General features: G+C 39.2%; 1 protein-coding gene across 1 annotated transcript; it reads right to left on the bottom strand.

The window, feature by feature from the left end:
* Positions 1 to 15545: 15545 nt before the first annotated feature.
* On the bottom strand, positions 15546 to 17185 carry Sprr2h (small proline-rich protein 2H). The gene is made up of 2 exons (NM_011474.4): positions 17146 to 17185; positions 15546 to 16257 (listed from the first exon to the last, which is right to left on the bottom strand). The coding sequence occupies exon 2, from the start codon at positions 16236 to 16238 to the stop codon at positions 15912 to 15914; it is 327 nt and encodes a 108-aa protein (NP_035604.1). The 5' UTR covers positions 16239 to 16257; positions 17146 to 17185; the 3' UTR covers positions 15546 to 15911.
* Positions 17186 to 17423: the final 238 nt, after the last annotated feature.

Raw genomic sequence — 17423 nt, 5'->3', positions numbered from 1 at the left:
CCAAAATTTAACAATAAAGGCAGAAATATACATAATGCAATGGCATCACTTGGGTTCATATAAATAAAAATCAAATAGAGCATAAAATTGAGATGTGTTGGTGGAATTTGTAGCTCTAGCTATATTTGTAGCAGAGGATGGCCTAGTTGGTCATCAATGGGAGGAGAGGCCCTTGGTCCTGTGAAGGCTGTATGCCCTAGTATAGGGGAATGCCTGGACCAGGAATGGGAGTGTGTGAGTGGGAGTTAGGAGGGACAGGGGGAGTGAGGAGGGGATAGGGGATTTGCAGAGGGGAAACTAGGAAATGGCATAACATTTGAAATGTAAATATAGAAAATATCTAATAAAAAAAGAAAAAAATAGAGATGTGTGTACACATCCACCTGTACTTCAGAACCAGTCGCAATATGCAAGTAAAATAATCAGCTTAGCTGCTCCTCACTAGATGAATGGATTAAGAAAATGTGGCTCTTATATGTACTATAGTAATATTCAGTAACAAAATATAATGATATCAGGTTGTTTTCAGGCAAGTAAATACAACTGCATATAATCATGTGGAGAAAAACAAGTATATTCTAAAAGACAAGGTTCATATGATTGTTTCAAATATAGCAGCAGAATAATACAAAAGGATAGGTTAGTGTAAATATATAACTTCTAGGGAAGAGGAAAGGACAAGGGAGAGCAAACTCAGTGAAGGTGCGGGCAGAAAATACAAACCAAATGGCACATGAGTGCCTGAATATTACATACTCTTCTTTTTTTGAAGAGGAAAAAAATCATTTAATACATGAATTTCATTAAAGCATGTTTAGATGTTTTCATTTTTCTAGTTCAAACTTCTTTTTTATTATATATTTTCATTATTTACATTTCAAATGATATCCCCTTTCCTAGTTTCCCCTCTGAAAATCCCCTATCCCCTCCCCCCTTCCCCTACCCCCCAACCCACTCACTCCAGCTTCCTGGCCCTGGCATACTCCTATACTGGGGCATAGAGTCTTCACCTCACCAAGGGCCTCTCCTCCTATTGATGACCAACTAGGCCATCCTCCGCGCTACATTCATTTCTTAAACTAGCATGTGCTGAAGGTGAAATTGTAGTTTTGAAGAAATAAGTGATGTGTTTCCCAAGCAATCAAGCACTAAGTGTGCTGCCTAGTTTGATGCCAATTTGCCACAAGCTAGGGCATGAGAGAAGAGAAAGCCTCCTCTGAGAAAATGCCTCCATAAGACTGGGATGTGTGCAAGCCTTTGGAAGACTTTCATAGTGAATAAAGGGGAAGAGCATATCCTACTCTGGATGGCACAACTCCCAGGATGGTGGTCCTGCATTCTATAAGAAATCAGGCTGAGCAAGCCATGAGAAGCAAGCCAATAAGTAGTCCTCGCCATAGCCTCTCCATCAGCTCCTGACTCCAGATTCTTTCCCTCTTTGAGTTCCTTTCCTGATTTGCTTCACTGATAAATTGTGAATGTGAATATGTAAACCAAATAGGTATACTGTTCCATCATAGTAAATATAACCTTGACTAGGTAACTAATTATTCTTTATATATCTATATCTAATATATATATATATATATATATATATATATATATATATATATATATAGAGAGAGAGAGAGAGAGAGAGAGAGAGAGATTTACTTTTTAATAGATATTCTCTTCATATACATTTCAAATGCTATCCCGAAAGTTCTCTATACCCTCCCCCTGCCCTGCTCCCCTACCCACCAACTCCCGCTTCTTGGCCCTGGCATTCCCCTATACTGGGGCATATAAAGTTTGCAATACCTAGGGGCCTCTCTTCCCAGTGATGGCCGACTAGACCATCTTCTGCTACATATGCAGCTAGAGATACAAGCTCTGGGGGTACTGGTTAGTTCATATTGGTGTTCAACCTATAGGGTTGCAGACACCTTCAGCTCCTTGGATGCTTTCTCTAGCTTCTCCATTGTGGGCCCTCTGTTCCATCTTATAGATGACTGTGAGCATTCACTTTTGTATTTTCCAGGCACTGGCATAGCCTCATAGGAGACAGCCAGAACAGGGTCCCTTCAGCAAAATCTTTCTGGCATATGCAATAGTGTCTGGGTTTGGTGGCTGATTATAGGATGGATTCCCAGGTGGGGTAGTCTCTGGATAGTCCAGCCTTTCATTTTGGCTACAAACTTTGTCTCTGTAAGTCCTTTCATGGGTATTTTGTTCCACATTATAAGGAGGAATGAAGTATCCACCTATTGGTCTTCCTCCTTCTTGATTTTCGTGTGTTTTGCAAATTGTATCTTGGGTGTTCTATGTTTCTGGGCTAATCTCCATTTATCAGTAAGTGCATATCTAATGACTTCTTTTGTGAATGGGTTACCTCACTAAGGATGATATCCTCCAGATACATTCTTGTCCAAGAATTTCATAAATCCATTGTTTTTAATTGCTGAGCAGTACTCCATTGTGTAAATGTACCATGTTTTCTGTATCCATTCTTCTGTTGAGGGACATTCGGGTTCTTTCCAGCTTCTGGCTATTATAAATAGGGTTGCTATGAACATAGTGGAGCATGTGTTCTTATTACCAGTTGGAACTGAACTTCTTCTGGGTATATGCTCAGGAGAGGTAGTGGTGGATCTTCTGGTAGTATCATGTCCAATTTTCTGTGGAACCTCCAGACTGACTTCCAAAGTAGTTGTACAAGCTTGCAATCCCATCAGCAGTAGAGGAGTGTTCCTCTCCACATCCTCGCCAGCATCTGCTGTCACCTGAATTTTTGATCTTAGCCATTCTGACTAGTGTGAGGTGGAATCTCAACGTTGTTTTGATGTGCAGTTCTCTGATGATTAAGGATGTTGAACATTTTTTCAGGTGCTTCTCAGCCATTCGGTATTCCTCAGTTGAGAATTCTTTGTTTAGCTCTGAACCCCATTTTTAATGGGGTTATTTGAATTTCTGGAGTCCAGCTTCTTGAGCTCTTTGTATATATTGGATATTAGTCCCCTATCAGATTTAGGATTGGTAAAAATCCTTTCCCAATCTGTTGGTGGCCTTTTTGTCTTATTGACAGTGTCTTTTGCCTTACAGAAACTTTGCAATTTTATGAGGTCCCATTTGTCAATTCTTGATCTTACAGCACAAGCCATTACTCTTCTGTTTAGGAATTTTCCCCCCTGTGCCCATATCTTCAAGGCTTTTCCCCACTTTCTCCTCTGTTAATTTCAGTGTCTCTGATTTTATGTGGAGGTCTTTGATCCACTTAGACTTGAGCTTTGTACAAGGAGATAAGAATGGATCAATTCGCATTCTTTTATTTTACATGATAACTACAAGTTGTGCCAGCACCATTTGTTGAAAATGCTGTCTTTTTTCCACTGGATGCTTTTAGCTCCCTTGTCAAAGATCAAGTGACCATAGGTGTGTGGATTCATTTCTGGGTCTTCAATTCTATTCCATTGATCTACCTGTCTGTCATTGTACCAGTACCATGCAGTTTTTATCACAATTGCTCTGTAGTACAGCTTAATGTCAGGCATGGTGATTCCACCAGAGGTTCTATACTGTTGAGAATAGTTATTCCTTGATATGATCCAAAATTCCATCAAAACCCATTATAGCCAACTGAGAAGCCAAACAAGGGTTAGATAGCTAAGAGCATGAGCCTATCATAATGGTAATAAAGCAACTGTTAGAAGTAAGAAAACATGAATACCATCAACAAAGCAATACTTTATTCAGTAAATGAAACAACAATGGTAACTACCCTGTCCAAGTGATAGGGATATTTTAAGATATCCTTTATGGACACTAAGGAGACATTTTCTGGTCTTCCCTCTGTAATCTTGAGATATTGAACCACTGAAGAAGGACCATTCTCAGTGGCCCCCTGACAGCAGCAGCATTGCAGTCTCACGTAAATTCTTCTCTATCAGATATCATGACAGGCATATGAGGAAGAATGATATCAGGGGAAATTCCTTTGCATCCATTAGAGGTTTTGAAGGGAAGATGGAGGTATTTCTATGGAGGTATTTGAGATCAATTTACTTCTTGTCTCTTGGTCCTGATGATGGTTGAATCTCTCACTTGTTCTTTGGTGGGCACTTTTCTTTGCAAAACTGGAGGAGGCCACTTCTGCTTCAAGAGGAAGAAAGACAAGGGTCAGGGAACTTTGAGGAGGACAGGGCTCTGAACAACTTTGTGGTGGATGGAGGAGGCTGGCAGAACTGCTTGCACTGCTGCTGTTGGTAAGACATTGTGATGAATTCTCAGGATCTGAAAGATGTTGCATAAGAGTGTTCACAGGTTATCAATATAGGGAAGATTGAGACTTGGAACACAGGTTCATTCCTTTCTCCAGGCATTCACATTATTCCTCAACTCTATTTTATGATATCCCAGCTTTTCTCTTTCCTGACAGGAATCTGTTTCAATAACATTGGAATCCCTTCTTTGTTTATTCCACCTTTTTTTTTTTTGAAGAGAATATAAATAAGACTACTTACACAAAGGAACACCAGGCAGGAAGTTTCAGGTTCTGGAAATGTAAGCAGTCTCAGAACCAATAAAAGTCTCTGTTTGTAGCATTCAAGCAGGTTGACTGGGTTTGTGCCATAAAGAATAATTCAAGTTTTAATAATACCTGAAAGGCCTGTGTCTTTGAAAATAACACCAAAATATGCCTGTGAAATAGTAATGTACTCTGTCACACTATTCACCAACTAAAAGGGAAAATCATCTACCACAGTGGACTATTATATCCATTTCTGGCTGCTAGGTAAGTACTGTTCATCTCCTGATCAAAAATGGACTCACCACATATATTCTCTCAAAATTTATGATAACGCATACGAAGACCATAAAACCTGACCAACTCAAGAATGACGCTCACCAGGTTCTCCAAAGTAATCCAGGAGTAAAGGACCAGAAGTCTGAAGACACACAGCCAAGGGCCCTTTATAGAAATGGCTGTTCTAGCCGGGTGCTGGTGGTGGACACCTTTAATCCCACACGTGGGAGGCAGAAGCAGGCAGATTTCTGAGTTCAAGGCCAGCATGGTCTATAAAGTGAGTTCCAGGACAGCCAAGGCTATACAGAGAAACCCTGTCTTGAAAAACCAAAAAAAAAAAAAAAGAAAAAAAGAAAAAAAGAAAAGACAAAAAGAAAGAAGGAAGGAAGGAAGGAAGGAAGGAAGGAAGGAAGGAAGGAAGGAAGGAAGGAAAGAGGGAAAGAATGAAAGAGAGAAAGAAATGGCTGTCCTGCTCAATGGCTGTCCTGCCCAATGCATGAACAACTGCCTGGTAATACACAGGTCCAATAATTTCCCAAGCAATATGCAAATCCATATATTAGTTGTATTGATAGGTATTCTACAAAATAGGAAATACCCTGTTCTAGGTCCTCATCACTGTAAACTGCTGTGACTCAGAGGGCCCACCTGTCCTCAGTTTCATTAATACTTCACTGATTGTCTAAGTTTTTTTTATTGAAAACAGTATTTCATTTTCTATGTTACAACACTCTTGTGCCCAAACTGATGTTTCATATTTGTTCGACACCAGCCTATTTTTATTTTGTGGATCAATACTCATTTACATTCTTGTTTTCTAGGTAAAATTTGCTTATTTTCTGAAAAAGAAAATCGATAAAGGGACTTTATCTGTGGTTTCACCTTCAACTTGACAATTATTGTCCCAGAGACAGGCTATGTCTGCTCCCTGGATTCAATGCTTTTCTGTAAACTACACAAAATAGTATATGTCCTTCATAGGGGAGGCTGGTGGCCTTGAGCCTTATCTTTTCCCTCTTCATGGCTGCCAACTCAAATGACATATTTGGGGCATATCTTCAGACTGCTCTCTGAAAATGTCTACAAATCTGTTGATTGTGACAGTAGCTCTGGTTAGAGGTACTATTGCTGCAATGAAATACCATGATCAAAAAGGTAAGGGAGTAGGGGAGGAATGGGTTTATTTGGCATATACTTTCACACTGTAGTTTATCATTCGAGGAAGCCAGAACAGGAACTCAAAAAATACTGTGTAATTTCACTCGTTTCAGCTCTAAGAATTTGATATCACAGAGCCTGTTAGGAAGATATTGGTTTCCATAGGAACAGTGTATGTGAGAGAGGGAACATTTTCTGAAAGTACACTAAGCTACAATATTTTCAATGATGTATTTTATATTCTAAAAGTTCTACATACAATTGTGTTTATGCTATAAAAGACAGTAAGTGGTTTAGGTATGGAATATACTGACTCTGGTATGAATGTTCAGCAATGTTTGCTTGCATCATGATACCTTACAAAATGAACAGTACGATCAAAACATTCAGAGTGGAAAGGTTAAAAGGTTCCAGTTGTCTGTAGTTCCTGTTCTCTTCCCCTTTTTTGGAGAAAGGTGGTATGGAGGGAGTTAAAAGGAGGGTATCAGGTGTGGAGGAGGTGCTAGGAAGAGATCCAGAATTAGTAGAGGGCATCTCTGGGATAGGGAGGCTGCCAGGAGTGTACAGGGGTGACCTTAGCTGAGACTCCTATCAGTGAGAGATATGGAGCCTCAACAAGTCACCTCCTTTACCTAGGTGGGGTTTCAAATAGGGAGGGAAGGGGACACTAAGTCACCAACACAACATTTTACCCAAAATGTCTCCTGCCTACAAGATGTGTAGGAACAAAGATGGAGCAGAGAAGGGAGTGGCCTCCAAATTATTGGCCAAAATTGGGACCAATCCCATGGACAAGAACCAATCCCTGACACTATTAAAGATACTCTGTCATGCTTGCAAACAGGAGCCTAGCACATCTGTCTGCTGAGAGGCTTCACCTAGCAGTCAATGGAAACAGATACAGAAATACACAGTTAAACATTAAATGGAGCTAGGTGAGTCTTGTAATTTGGAGGAAGGATTGAGGGACCTGAATGAGATAGGATCTCCAGAAGAAGACCAACAGTGTCAATTAACCTGGAACCTTAGGGGCTCCCAGAAACTGGACCACCAACCAAAGAGCAAGTATGAGCTGGACCTAGGTCCCCAAAACATATATAGCAGAGGTGCAGTTGGTCTTTATCTGGGTCCCCCAGTAACTGGAGCCTAGGCTGTCTTTGACTCTGTTGCATGCCTTTGGATCCTGTTCCTCTAACTGGATTGCCTTGTCTGGCCTCAGTGGAAAAGGATGCTCCTAGTTCTGCAGTGACTTGATGTGCCAGCATGGTTTGATACCCACAGAGGTAGGAGCTTCCCCTTCTTAGGGAAAAAATTGAGGAAGCGTGGAGAGGAGCTGTGTAATGTCAAAAGCAGACTGGCAGAAAGAGGGCTGCAATTGGGATATCAAATGAATAGGTAAATAAAGAAGTGAAAAATAATTAACTTCTACACAAAAGGTTCCAGTTGTTTATTTTGATAGTTTTTAAAGACCCCTAACACAATGATATCCACAGATAAAAGTCAATGAGTGAAGAGAAGTGACACCTCAAACAAATGGAACCAGGAGGCATCCTTGCATAGGTGACCAATAGCTAGGAAGAAACAATGAAGCCACACATAGAAGACCTAAGGGGTGTCCCTACTTGTAAGTAAAGCAAACAATCCACTAAGAAAGTTTAGCTGTAGATAAATGTACTGACTATTGATTCACAAAATTTTATCAAATAAGCACTGATTCATATGAGAAGACAGATTAATCAGCTACATAAAAAATAAGTAAATTGAATATTCCACTTTCATCCCTAGATAATCTTGCTGACAAAACATAAAAAAGGAGTGATAATAACAACAAAAAACTTCAGAATTAAAATCCATAATAGATCTTATATACTTAATAAAAATCTACAGAATATTCTATGCAACAACTGCAAACTACATATTATTATCAGGAGCTCACATAACTTTCCTAATAAATGTCATATTTATGATAGATAATGTCACATGTTAGGATACAAAACAAACCTGAACAAATATAAAAATTGACACTTTCTTGGGTTTCATCATTCCATAATGAAAATAATAAAAACCCACAGGAATAAGATCACTTATAGGTCATACAAACACAAGGGGATTTAATAATTCACTTTCAAACGATGAAAAATCAAAGCAAGGGATAAAACAAAGTTACTAGAAATTAAGCCTATCAGAACATATGAGATACAGCAATGGTAGTTCTAAATGAGTTTATTGCTAAGTGCCTTCCATATTAAATGAAGGATTGATATCTAAAACAAAGATAGAACAACAACAAAATCTCAAGTGACAAGAGAGATGGCTCAGTAGTTAAGCACGTTTAATTGCTCATGTAGGAAACCCAAGTTCATTTTCAAGCATACATATCTACCACATCTCAACTTCCTTGTTTCCATCAAGTGGAATCTGTCACCCTCTTCTGGCTTTTATAGGAAACACACTCACATGTCTAAAACCATACAGAGACATAGAGAGATATGCATAATTAATGGAATAATAGGGGGGAGGCATCAACCAAGAAAGAGAAATGGAGATTAACATAAAAGAAGAAAAAAAGAAGAGGGACCAAAACAACTATTTTTTGACAAGGCCTTAAAGAATTATATTATTTCATACTGTACACAGTGTGTGTGTGTGTGTGTGTGTGTGTGTGTGTGTGTGTGTGTGTGTGTGTGTGTGTGTGTGATATAGTAAAAATACAAGACTATCATGTCTCCAGCTGGAACTGACTTAAAAGCCCCTTTGTACAGTCTAGCTTCCATGGTTCCAGAAGCCAATAGAGAGAAGTAATTAAAAAGTTCCACACACCTGCATCACCTTTGAATGATAAAAATCACCAGGATAGACAGCTATGCATAAGGATACAATCAGGAATCACTTGTCTGGAATACACAAGACCTGCCTAATTGGATTTAGTTCTCACTCAGCAAGAAGAAACTCATGGCTGATATTGGAGAACAAGTCAGCTTCTGGTACTACTGAGGTAAATTTTCCAAGAGACACAACCTACCTAAAATAATTTCACCACTGGTACTTTTCTGGACAAGCATAGAGCCTTACTACATACTCAGTTTCATCTTTACACCCACAGATAAATGTGGGTATCATCCATCAGTAAACAAGTCCCCTTTTACCAAAAATTAAAAAAGAAAGAAAGAAAGAAACCACAGCAAACCACAACTGGACACAATTCAGAGACCAACAAATAATGAGGACTCCAAAACCAATGGATACATGTTGATACTTGTATATATAGTTCTGGGAACATCATCAAAGAAGGGGCTAAAAGGTTGTCAAAGCCTGAACACCAGGAAGTCTTCAGTAAATCATTCTCTCCTAGAAATAGCTGCAAAAAATGAGACTGAACAATAGAAGTATCTGTGGAGACATTGAGGAGAAGGGGATGATGTTTAGTGGAATACCAACCTAAGAGAAAAAACTACAGCCAACTAATAACTACTGGGAGAAGAAAAATTAGCAGGTTGCATGGAGGAGCACTCAATTCATAATGAAGGCTCAGAATTGAAACTATATATATATGTATATACGTATACATATGCATATGCATATACATATACATATACATATACATATACATATACATATACATATGCATATGCATATGCATATACATATACATACATGCATACATATATATATATATATATATATATATATATATATATTACCTAGTTACACTTATAAGCATTTTTATACACACACACACGAAACAAGGGTAAAGAAAAAGAACTTATTAATTTAAGAGAGGGTCAGGGTCAGACATGGGAGATATACTATGGAGAGCTGAGGAGGATCTGAAGTGAAATAAGGAATGTAGAGAGTAATGGTATTCTGTTACAACTAAAATATAATTAGATATAATTTTAAAAGGAAATTAAAATATTGTTAATGAAACAAAAAACTGAATCAAACAAAGGAATTGGAATGAGAGGCAAATACTTTTAAAAGGGTTTGGCACCATTAATCTTTCAACAACTCAACTTTAAATTAGTTTAAAATTCCATCCCACTCTACGCAGAATCACTATTAAAAATATTAAATCTCAACAAAGACTAATGTGGATAGGAATAAAGGAACTATTATTTACTGTTGGTGGTTGTGTAAATTGTACAATCACTATGAAATTCATTATGAAAAGTTTTCAAAAGGCAGTGATTGGAAGTAACCTACGGTTCAGGCTTGCCACTCCTGGACACACGCGCACACACACATGCACACACACAAACACAAACATTTTTAACTGACTACCGAGATACATTTGGTTCTGTGGCCTATAGACGAGTCTTCACTCTAAATCCTTTGGCCAGTGCAAGAGAACTTACCTGTTACTAAAATGATTACTTGACAAGATATACCCACTGGCATGACAATAGCACAACTGTATGGGAGTAGCCAGCCAATTTCTGTTTGGATTTCAGGCCTCTTCAATAAAATGAAATGCATACTTGGCACTGGTAAACAGGCCAAGAAAATGTGGTCAGCTAGGTCCTAGGCCTTGTGGCATAAGACAATACTGCTAAATGGACAAATGAACAAAAATTTCCTAATGACTTATTGCTATATGCATATTAATACACCAGTCATTTCTCATCAAAAAAGCCCCTTGAAGTAGATTATGAGCAAAGAGACCCTCAACTCTTCAAGGAAACAAAAAGTAAGAGACTTGTCTGTACTTAGCATTACCCTCATGGAAGAGTTGGCTTCTAAGAGACAATGGTAGAAAATGATATTTTCTTCACATAACTTGTCAATTAAACAGTGAACACACTATGAGACAGTGTGCAGAAGTCTTGTGAAAGCTCAAACCAGACAAAAACGTATTGTGGGAAAGAAGGGAGGTATGAAATCCACTACTAGTTAAGGAACGCTTGACAGTGGGTAGCTTCTGAGAGGAGTGTCACTTTTCTTCGATGATACAACCCTTGCTATGACTGCACTCCAGAGTGTACCTCACTTTTGAGAGTAACTGAACAATGCAAACTTGACTTTCTAGAGTCAAAGAACAAAAATAAAAAAAAAAAACCTTAAAGTTGGCAGGAATGAGGAGTGAAAACACAGTAAGTGAATATAGGGAGTTGGTGGACTGTGAAGTAAATGCATAGTATGAAATTCTCAAAGAATCAATTAAAATGTTAATTGAGTACCATCAAAATAATAGCAAGTCTTCACAAGCGTTTGAGTAAATTAAACACAAAATCTCTCACTTTGGAGTGTAGAGTAATCCATCAATTATAGAAATCAATGTGAAGTTTCCTTCAAAGAAATATCACAAAAGCAGATCTAGCATTTAACTGAAGAACATCAATTGGTATATTAAAAATATAAAAAGATTATACAATAGACTGCCTGCATATATATTTATATTTCAGCACTACTCATACTACATAAGTCAAAAAATCAGCCTATCATGAGTGAATTAATGGACTAAGAAAATAGTCCATTAAGTTGCTGGGGCTAAATGAAAGACTGTTTTATGCACAATGAAATAAAGTATGTCTCACACAACCAAATAATAAGCAGGGACAAGATAAGGATGTTCACTCTCCCCATATCTCTTCCATATAGTACTCAAAGTTCTAGCTAGAACCATAAGAGAACAACAAAAAAAAAAAGATCAAGGGGATACAACTTGGCAAAGAAGAAGTAAAGGTATCACTATTTACAGATGATATGATAGTATACATAAGCAACTCCCAAAATTCTAGAAGAGAACATCTACAGCTGATAAACAACTTCAGCAACTCCAATAAATCAGTAGTCTTTCTTTATACAAATGATCAATAGGCTGAGAAAGAAAGTGGGAACAACTCCCTTCAAAATAGCCAGAAATAATATAAAATACCTTGAGGTAACTCTAACCAAACAAGTGAAAGTTCTGTAGGGCAATTACTTCAAATCTCTCAAGAAAGAAATTAAAGAAGATTTCAGAAAAATGGAGAGATATCCCATGCTCATGGATTGGCAGAATTAACATAGTAAAAATGCCCATCCTGCCAAAGGCAATCTACAGATTCAATGCAATCCCCATCAAAATTCCAACACAATTCTTCAAAGACATGGAAAGAACAATTCTCAAATTCATCTGGAAAGGCAAAAAATCCAGAAGAGCAAAAACAATTCTTAACAATAAAAGAACTGCTGGAGGAATACCATCCTTGACCTCAAGCTCTACTACAGAGCAATAGTGATAAAAACTGTATGGTATTGGTACAGAGACCAACACGTTGATCAGTGAAATAGAATTGAAGACCCAGAAATAAAACCACATACTTATGGACACTTTATTTTTAATAAAGAAGCAAATAATATACAACAGAATAAAGAAAGCATCTTCAATAAATGGTGATAGTCTAACTGGCAGTTTGTATGTAGGAAAATGAAAATAGATTCATATTTGTCACCTTGCACAAAGCTCAAGTCCAAGTAGATCAAGGACCTCAACATAAAAGTTGATACACTTAATCTAAAGAAGAGAAAGTAGGAAAGAGCCTTGAACTCATTGACACAGGGGGAAATTTCTTAAACACAAGTCTAATGGCTCATGCTCTAAGATAAAAAATTGATAAATGGACCTCATGAAACTGTAAAGTTTCTGTACTGCAAAGGACATAGTCAATAGAACAAATTGACAACATACAGATGGAAAAAAAAAATATCTTCACTAACCCCAGATGTGATAAAGGGCTAATAACCAAAATATATAACAAACTCAAGAAACTAACCACTAAAACACCAAACAACCAACCAAAAAAATAGGGAATAGAACTAAAGAGAGGATTCACAACAGATGAATCTCAAATTGCAAAAAAGCACTTAAAGAAATGTACAAAGTCCTTGGTGATCAGGGAAATGCAAGCCAAAAACGACCCTGAGATTCCACATCACAGCAATCAAAATGGCTAAGATCAAAACCTCAGGTGACAGCACTTGTTGGCAAGGATGTGGAGAAAGAGGGACACTCCTCCATTGCAGGAGTGGGATTGCAAACTGGTACAAGCATGTGTCCTTCCCCCAGCCTTGAGCAGGCTAAATAGACCTTAAGTGCTTGCCACAGTTGGACCTTAAGACCCACGTACCCAAGGAGCTAAAGGGATCTGCAACCCTGCAGGTGCAACAACATTATGAACTAACCAGTACCCCGGAGCTCTTGACTCTAGCTGCACATGTATCAAAAGATGGCCTAGTCAGCCATCACTGGAAAGAGAGGCCCATTGGACACGCAAACTGTATATGCCCCAGTACAGGGGAACGCCAGGGCCAAAAAAATGGGAATGGGTGGGTAGGGAAGTGGGGGGGGGGGTATGGGGGACTTTTGGGATAGCATTGGAAATGTAATTGAGGAAAATATGTAATAAAAATATTTAAAAAAAGACGCACGTAGAGTCTTCTGCTTTGCTGCTCTTGCAATTTCCTACAGGAGTAGACTGCCCACTGAGCTTGCTTTGCAACACAATCCAGCTGAAACACATGATGGGTCTGTGAGTTTTTCCTATGTAAATACAGTGCTGAATTTTAAAATTGAGCCTTGATCAGAACCTTTGTCCTGGCTTCTTCCTTCTCTAACCCCTGTCCCTTTTCATTTCCATCCTGCACCCCCCTACAGCCCCCTTTCAGGTTAACCCAGTTTTCCAAGGCTGCTGGACAGCTACACAACCACTCTGGAAAACAATCTGGAGATTCCTCAGAAAATTGGAAATCGATCTATCTGAAGAACCAGTTATACCACTCTTGGACATATACCCAAATGATGCCCCCCAACCCCCCATGCCAAAGGCACACATGGTCCACTATGTTTATAGTGGCCTTGTTTGTGACAGCCAGAAGCTGGCAACAGCCCAGATGTCCCACAACAGAAGAATGGATACAGAAATTGTGGTTCATTTACACAATGGAATATTACTCAGCTATTAAGAACGAGGACATCCTGAGTTTTGCAGGCAAATGGATGGAACTAGAAAATATAGTGAGTGAGGTAACTGACCCAAAAGGACATACATGGTATGTACTCACTAATAAGTGGATATTAGCCAAAAAATACAGAATATCCAGGATACAGTCTATAGAACTCAAAAAGGTTAACAGGCCAAAGGGCCCAAGTGAGGATGCCTTAAGAAGACTTGGCAGGAAGAAGAAAGCAATTACAGGAGGGGGGGAGGGACCTGGGTGGGAAAGAGGACTGAGAGTAGAAGAGAGAAACATGATCAGGTATTTGGTGGGGAAATAGGACTGAAGCCCTGAGTACAAGCAGAAGGAGTGGTAACAGGCAATCTTAGGAAGTAGGAGGCTGGGGAGGAGGGGTTCCAGAATATACCAGAGACTCAGGAGGTGAGAGACTCTCAGGACTCAAAGGGAGGGACCCTAGAAGAAATGTCCTACAGTGGGAAGAGGGAACTTGTAGAGGTCACCTCCAGCAGAAAGACAGGGCATCGAGTGGAGAGATGGGGTTGCCATCCCACAGTCAAAAACTTGGTCTTGCGAAGATTCTGTGCTCCAGTGTAGGGTAATGCCAAGGCAAAGAAGAGGGAGTGGGTGGGTTTGAGAGCAGGGGGAGGAGGGGTATAGGGGATTTTCAGAGAGGAAACTAGGAAAGGGAATAGCATTTGAAATGTAAATGAAGAAATTATCCAATAAAAAACAAAAAACTCTGACCTATAATTGTTCCTGACTGGAAGAACTGTAGAGACAAAAAATGGAGAAGAGCCTGAGGGAAAGGAAGTCCAGCACCAGGCCCAAAGTGGCATCCAGCTCAAGGGGAGGCCCTCAAGGTCTGACACTATGACTGAGACTGTGGAGTGCTCACAAAAAGGGGCCTATCCTGACTGTTCTTTGAAAGGTCCAACAAGCAGCTAAAAGAGTAAGATGCAGATATTTACACCCAACCAATGGATAGAAGCTGCTGACCCCTGTGTTTGAAATATGGAAAAGCTGAAAGAAGCTGAGGAAGAGGGCAACCCTGTAGGAGCACCAGCAGTCTCAATTAACCTAGACCCCCAAGATCTCTCAGACACTGGACCACCAACCAGGCAGCATGTACCAGCTGTTAAGAGGCCCCCAACACATATACACCAGAGGATTGCCGGGCCTAGGTTCAGTCAGAGAAAATGCATGTAACTCTCAAGAGACTGGAGGCCCCAGGAAGTGGGGAAGTCTGATGGGGTTGGGGGTGTGGGTGGGAACATCCTCATGGAGATGGAGGGGGATGGAGGGAGAGAAGGTGTGGGATGTGGAACAGTCACAGGGTGAACTGGGAGGGGGATAAAATCTAGAGTGTAAAAAAAAAAGATTAAATAAAAATAAAAAATAAAATAAAAAACCCAATTATCTCTGTGTGTGTATATATATATGTGTATGTATATGTATATGTATATGTATATGTATATGTATATGTATATGTATATGTATATGTATGTATGTATATATGTATATTGTATATGTATGTATATATGTATATATGTATGTATGTATATATATATATATATATATATATATATATATATATATATATATATATATGAACATTGGCATGCCATAAAGGGAATAAAGTGAGGTTTAGAAGAAAGCATACATGCATACAATCAACAAGATTGTTCTTTTTATTCAGGAAATAAGAAACAATGACCACTACTATGGCAAAATGTCAGAAAGATTTGAAAAATGTCCTGGGTGGGAACAGGGTAGACTGCTGCAACTCTTCCTTCTGAGCATCTGGGACAGTGAAGCGCTGAGGAAGGACTATTCTCAGTATCTGCTTGACAGCAAAAACAGGGAAATGACTTTCCTTTCAGGAGTTATCACAGGCACATGGAGGTGGAAGGCTGAAGTACAGGGGTTTCTTGGCATCCATGAATGGCTTTGGAGGGAAGATGGAGGTGTTGCTATGGAAGTACATGAGATGGATACTCTTCTCTTCCCCTTGTCATGATGACTGCTGAGGACCTCATTTGTTCTTGGGTGGACACTTCTGTTGACATGGTGGAGAAGGTTGCACAGAAGGGCATTTCTGCTGGTATGAGGGAGGGGGACATGGCTCAGTGCACTTTGGGGGAGGACAAGGCTCTGGGCACTTTGGGGGAGGACAAGGCTCTGGGCACTTTGGGGGAGGACAAGGCTCTGGGCACTTTGGGGGAGGACAAGGCTCAGTGCACTTTGGGGGAGGACAAGGCTCTGGGCACTTTGGGGGAGGACAAGGCTCTGGGCACTGAGGGGGTGGGCACACAGGAGGAGGCTGGCAAGGCTGCTTGCACTGCTGCTGTTGGTAAGACATTATGCTGAAGTCTTAGGTTCTGAAAAAGATTACATGACAGTTTTCTCTCAGAAGATGTGATTCTCATATATAGAAAGCTCAAGTTTATAGAATATTGAATAGTAATTCTCTAATATATACACATTAACCCCCCCAATACTTCTCCTATTAGCACTTCTTATATGTTCCTTCCAATTTAGTGATTTGTTTCACTTAATTTTGAAAGGCCTTCTTTGGTTACATACCCCACATTGGGAAATAACTCTTTATCAAAGAACAGGGTAACATTGCTTATACAAAATAATGTGTTCAAGAATATCAAACCCACTTTCTGAAACCATAAGTAATTTCAAAACCAATCATTATTACTATCAGCAACTGTGAAATCCAAAAGGATAGGGTTCACATTGGGGGATGTCTAGGAAAATTAAAAGTCTAATGTTTGCTAAGACATAAGCCTTTGTAAAGGGCAACAAAATGTAAGAAAATGAAAATTCAATGTTCTGACATCTTTTTCAAATCAACCATTCTGATTGCCGTGATTTTCCATATGGGCATCAACCACCTACACATCAAAGCAAAAACAACCTAATAGTGTGTGTCACTTTACTACACAGCTTAAATTCAGGCCAGTCAGTAGCTAACATTTTTCTTGAAAGTTTTTTTTTTTTAATGTCTATGAGAGTTGTATCTGTTTAAATGCCTGTATATCAAGAGAGGGCATCAGATAGCAGTACAGGTCACCATGTGGTTGTTAGGAACTGAAACCAGAACCTCTGGAAGAGAATAGTGCTCTAATCACTCATCCATGTCTCCAGCTCAGTACCTAACATTTTACACTTGCTCAGAGTTTGGAACCACCATGTCTCTTCAAATGAAAGTATATGAGAAAGCATAAGCACAAATCAATTTGGGAAGTCAGACTCACCAGGTTCTCCTTAGTCCAGAGCTTGAGTACCAAGTGTCTTGTAGTTATTCATCCAAGCACCTTTTTATAAGACTGGCTGCCCCGCCCTGTAGGTTGTAAAGACAATTCATTGTAGCATCATCCAACAATTTCATAACCAAAATGCAAATCTGTGTTTAACTGGCCTAACCAGGACTCTCAAAAATAGGAAATATCCTGTTCCTGGACACATAGTCACTGGGTAAAGTGCAGTGACTCAGAGACCATCCCTTCTTTCTCAGTTTTAGTATTTTGTTGTA

The sequence above is a fragment of the Mus musculus genome, chromosome 3 (assembly GCF_000001635.26).
Source record: "Mus musculus strain C57BL/6J chromosome 3, GRCm38.p6 C57BL/6J".
NCBI classification, from domain to species: Eukaryota; Metazoa; Chordata; class Mammalia; order Rodentia; family Muridae; genus Mus; species Mus musculus.
This window is presented reverse-complemented; position numbering and strand designations above follow the sequence as displayed.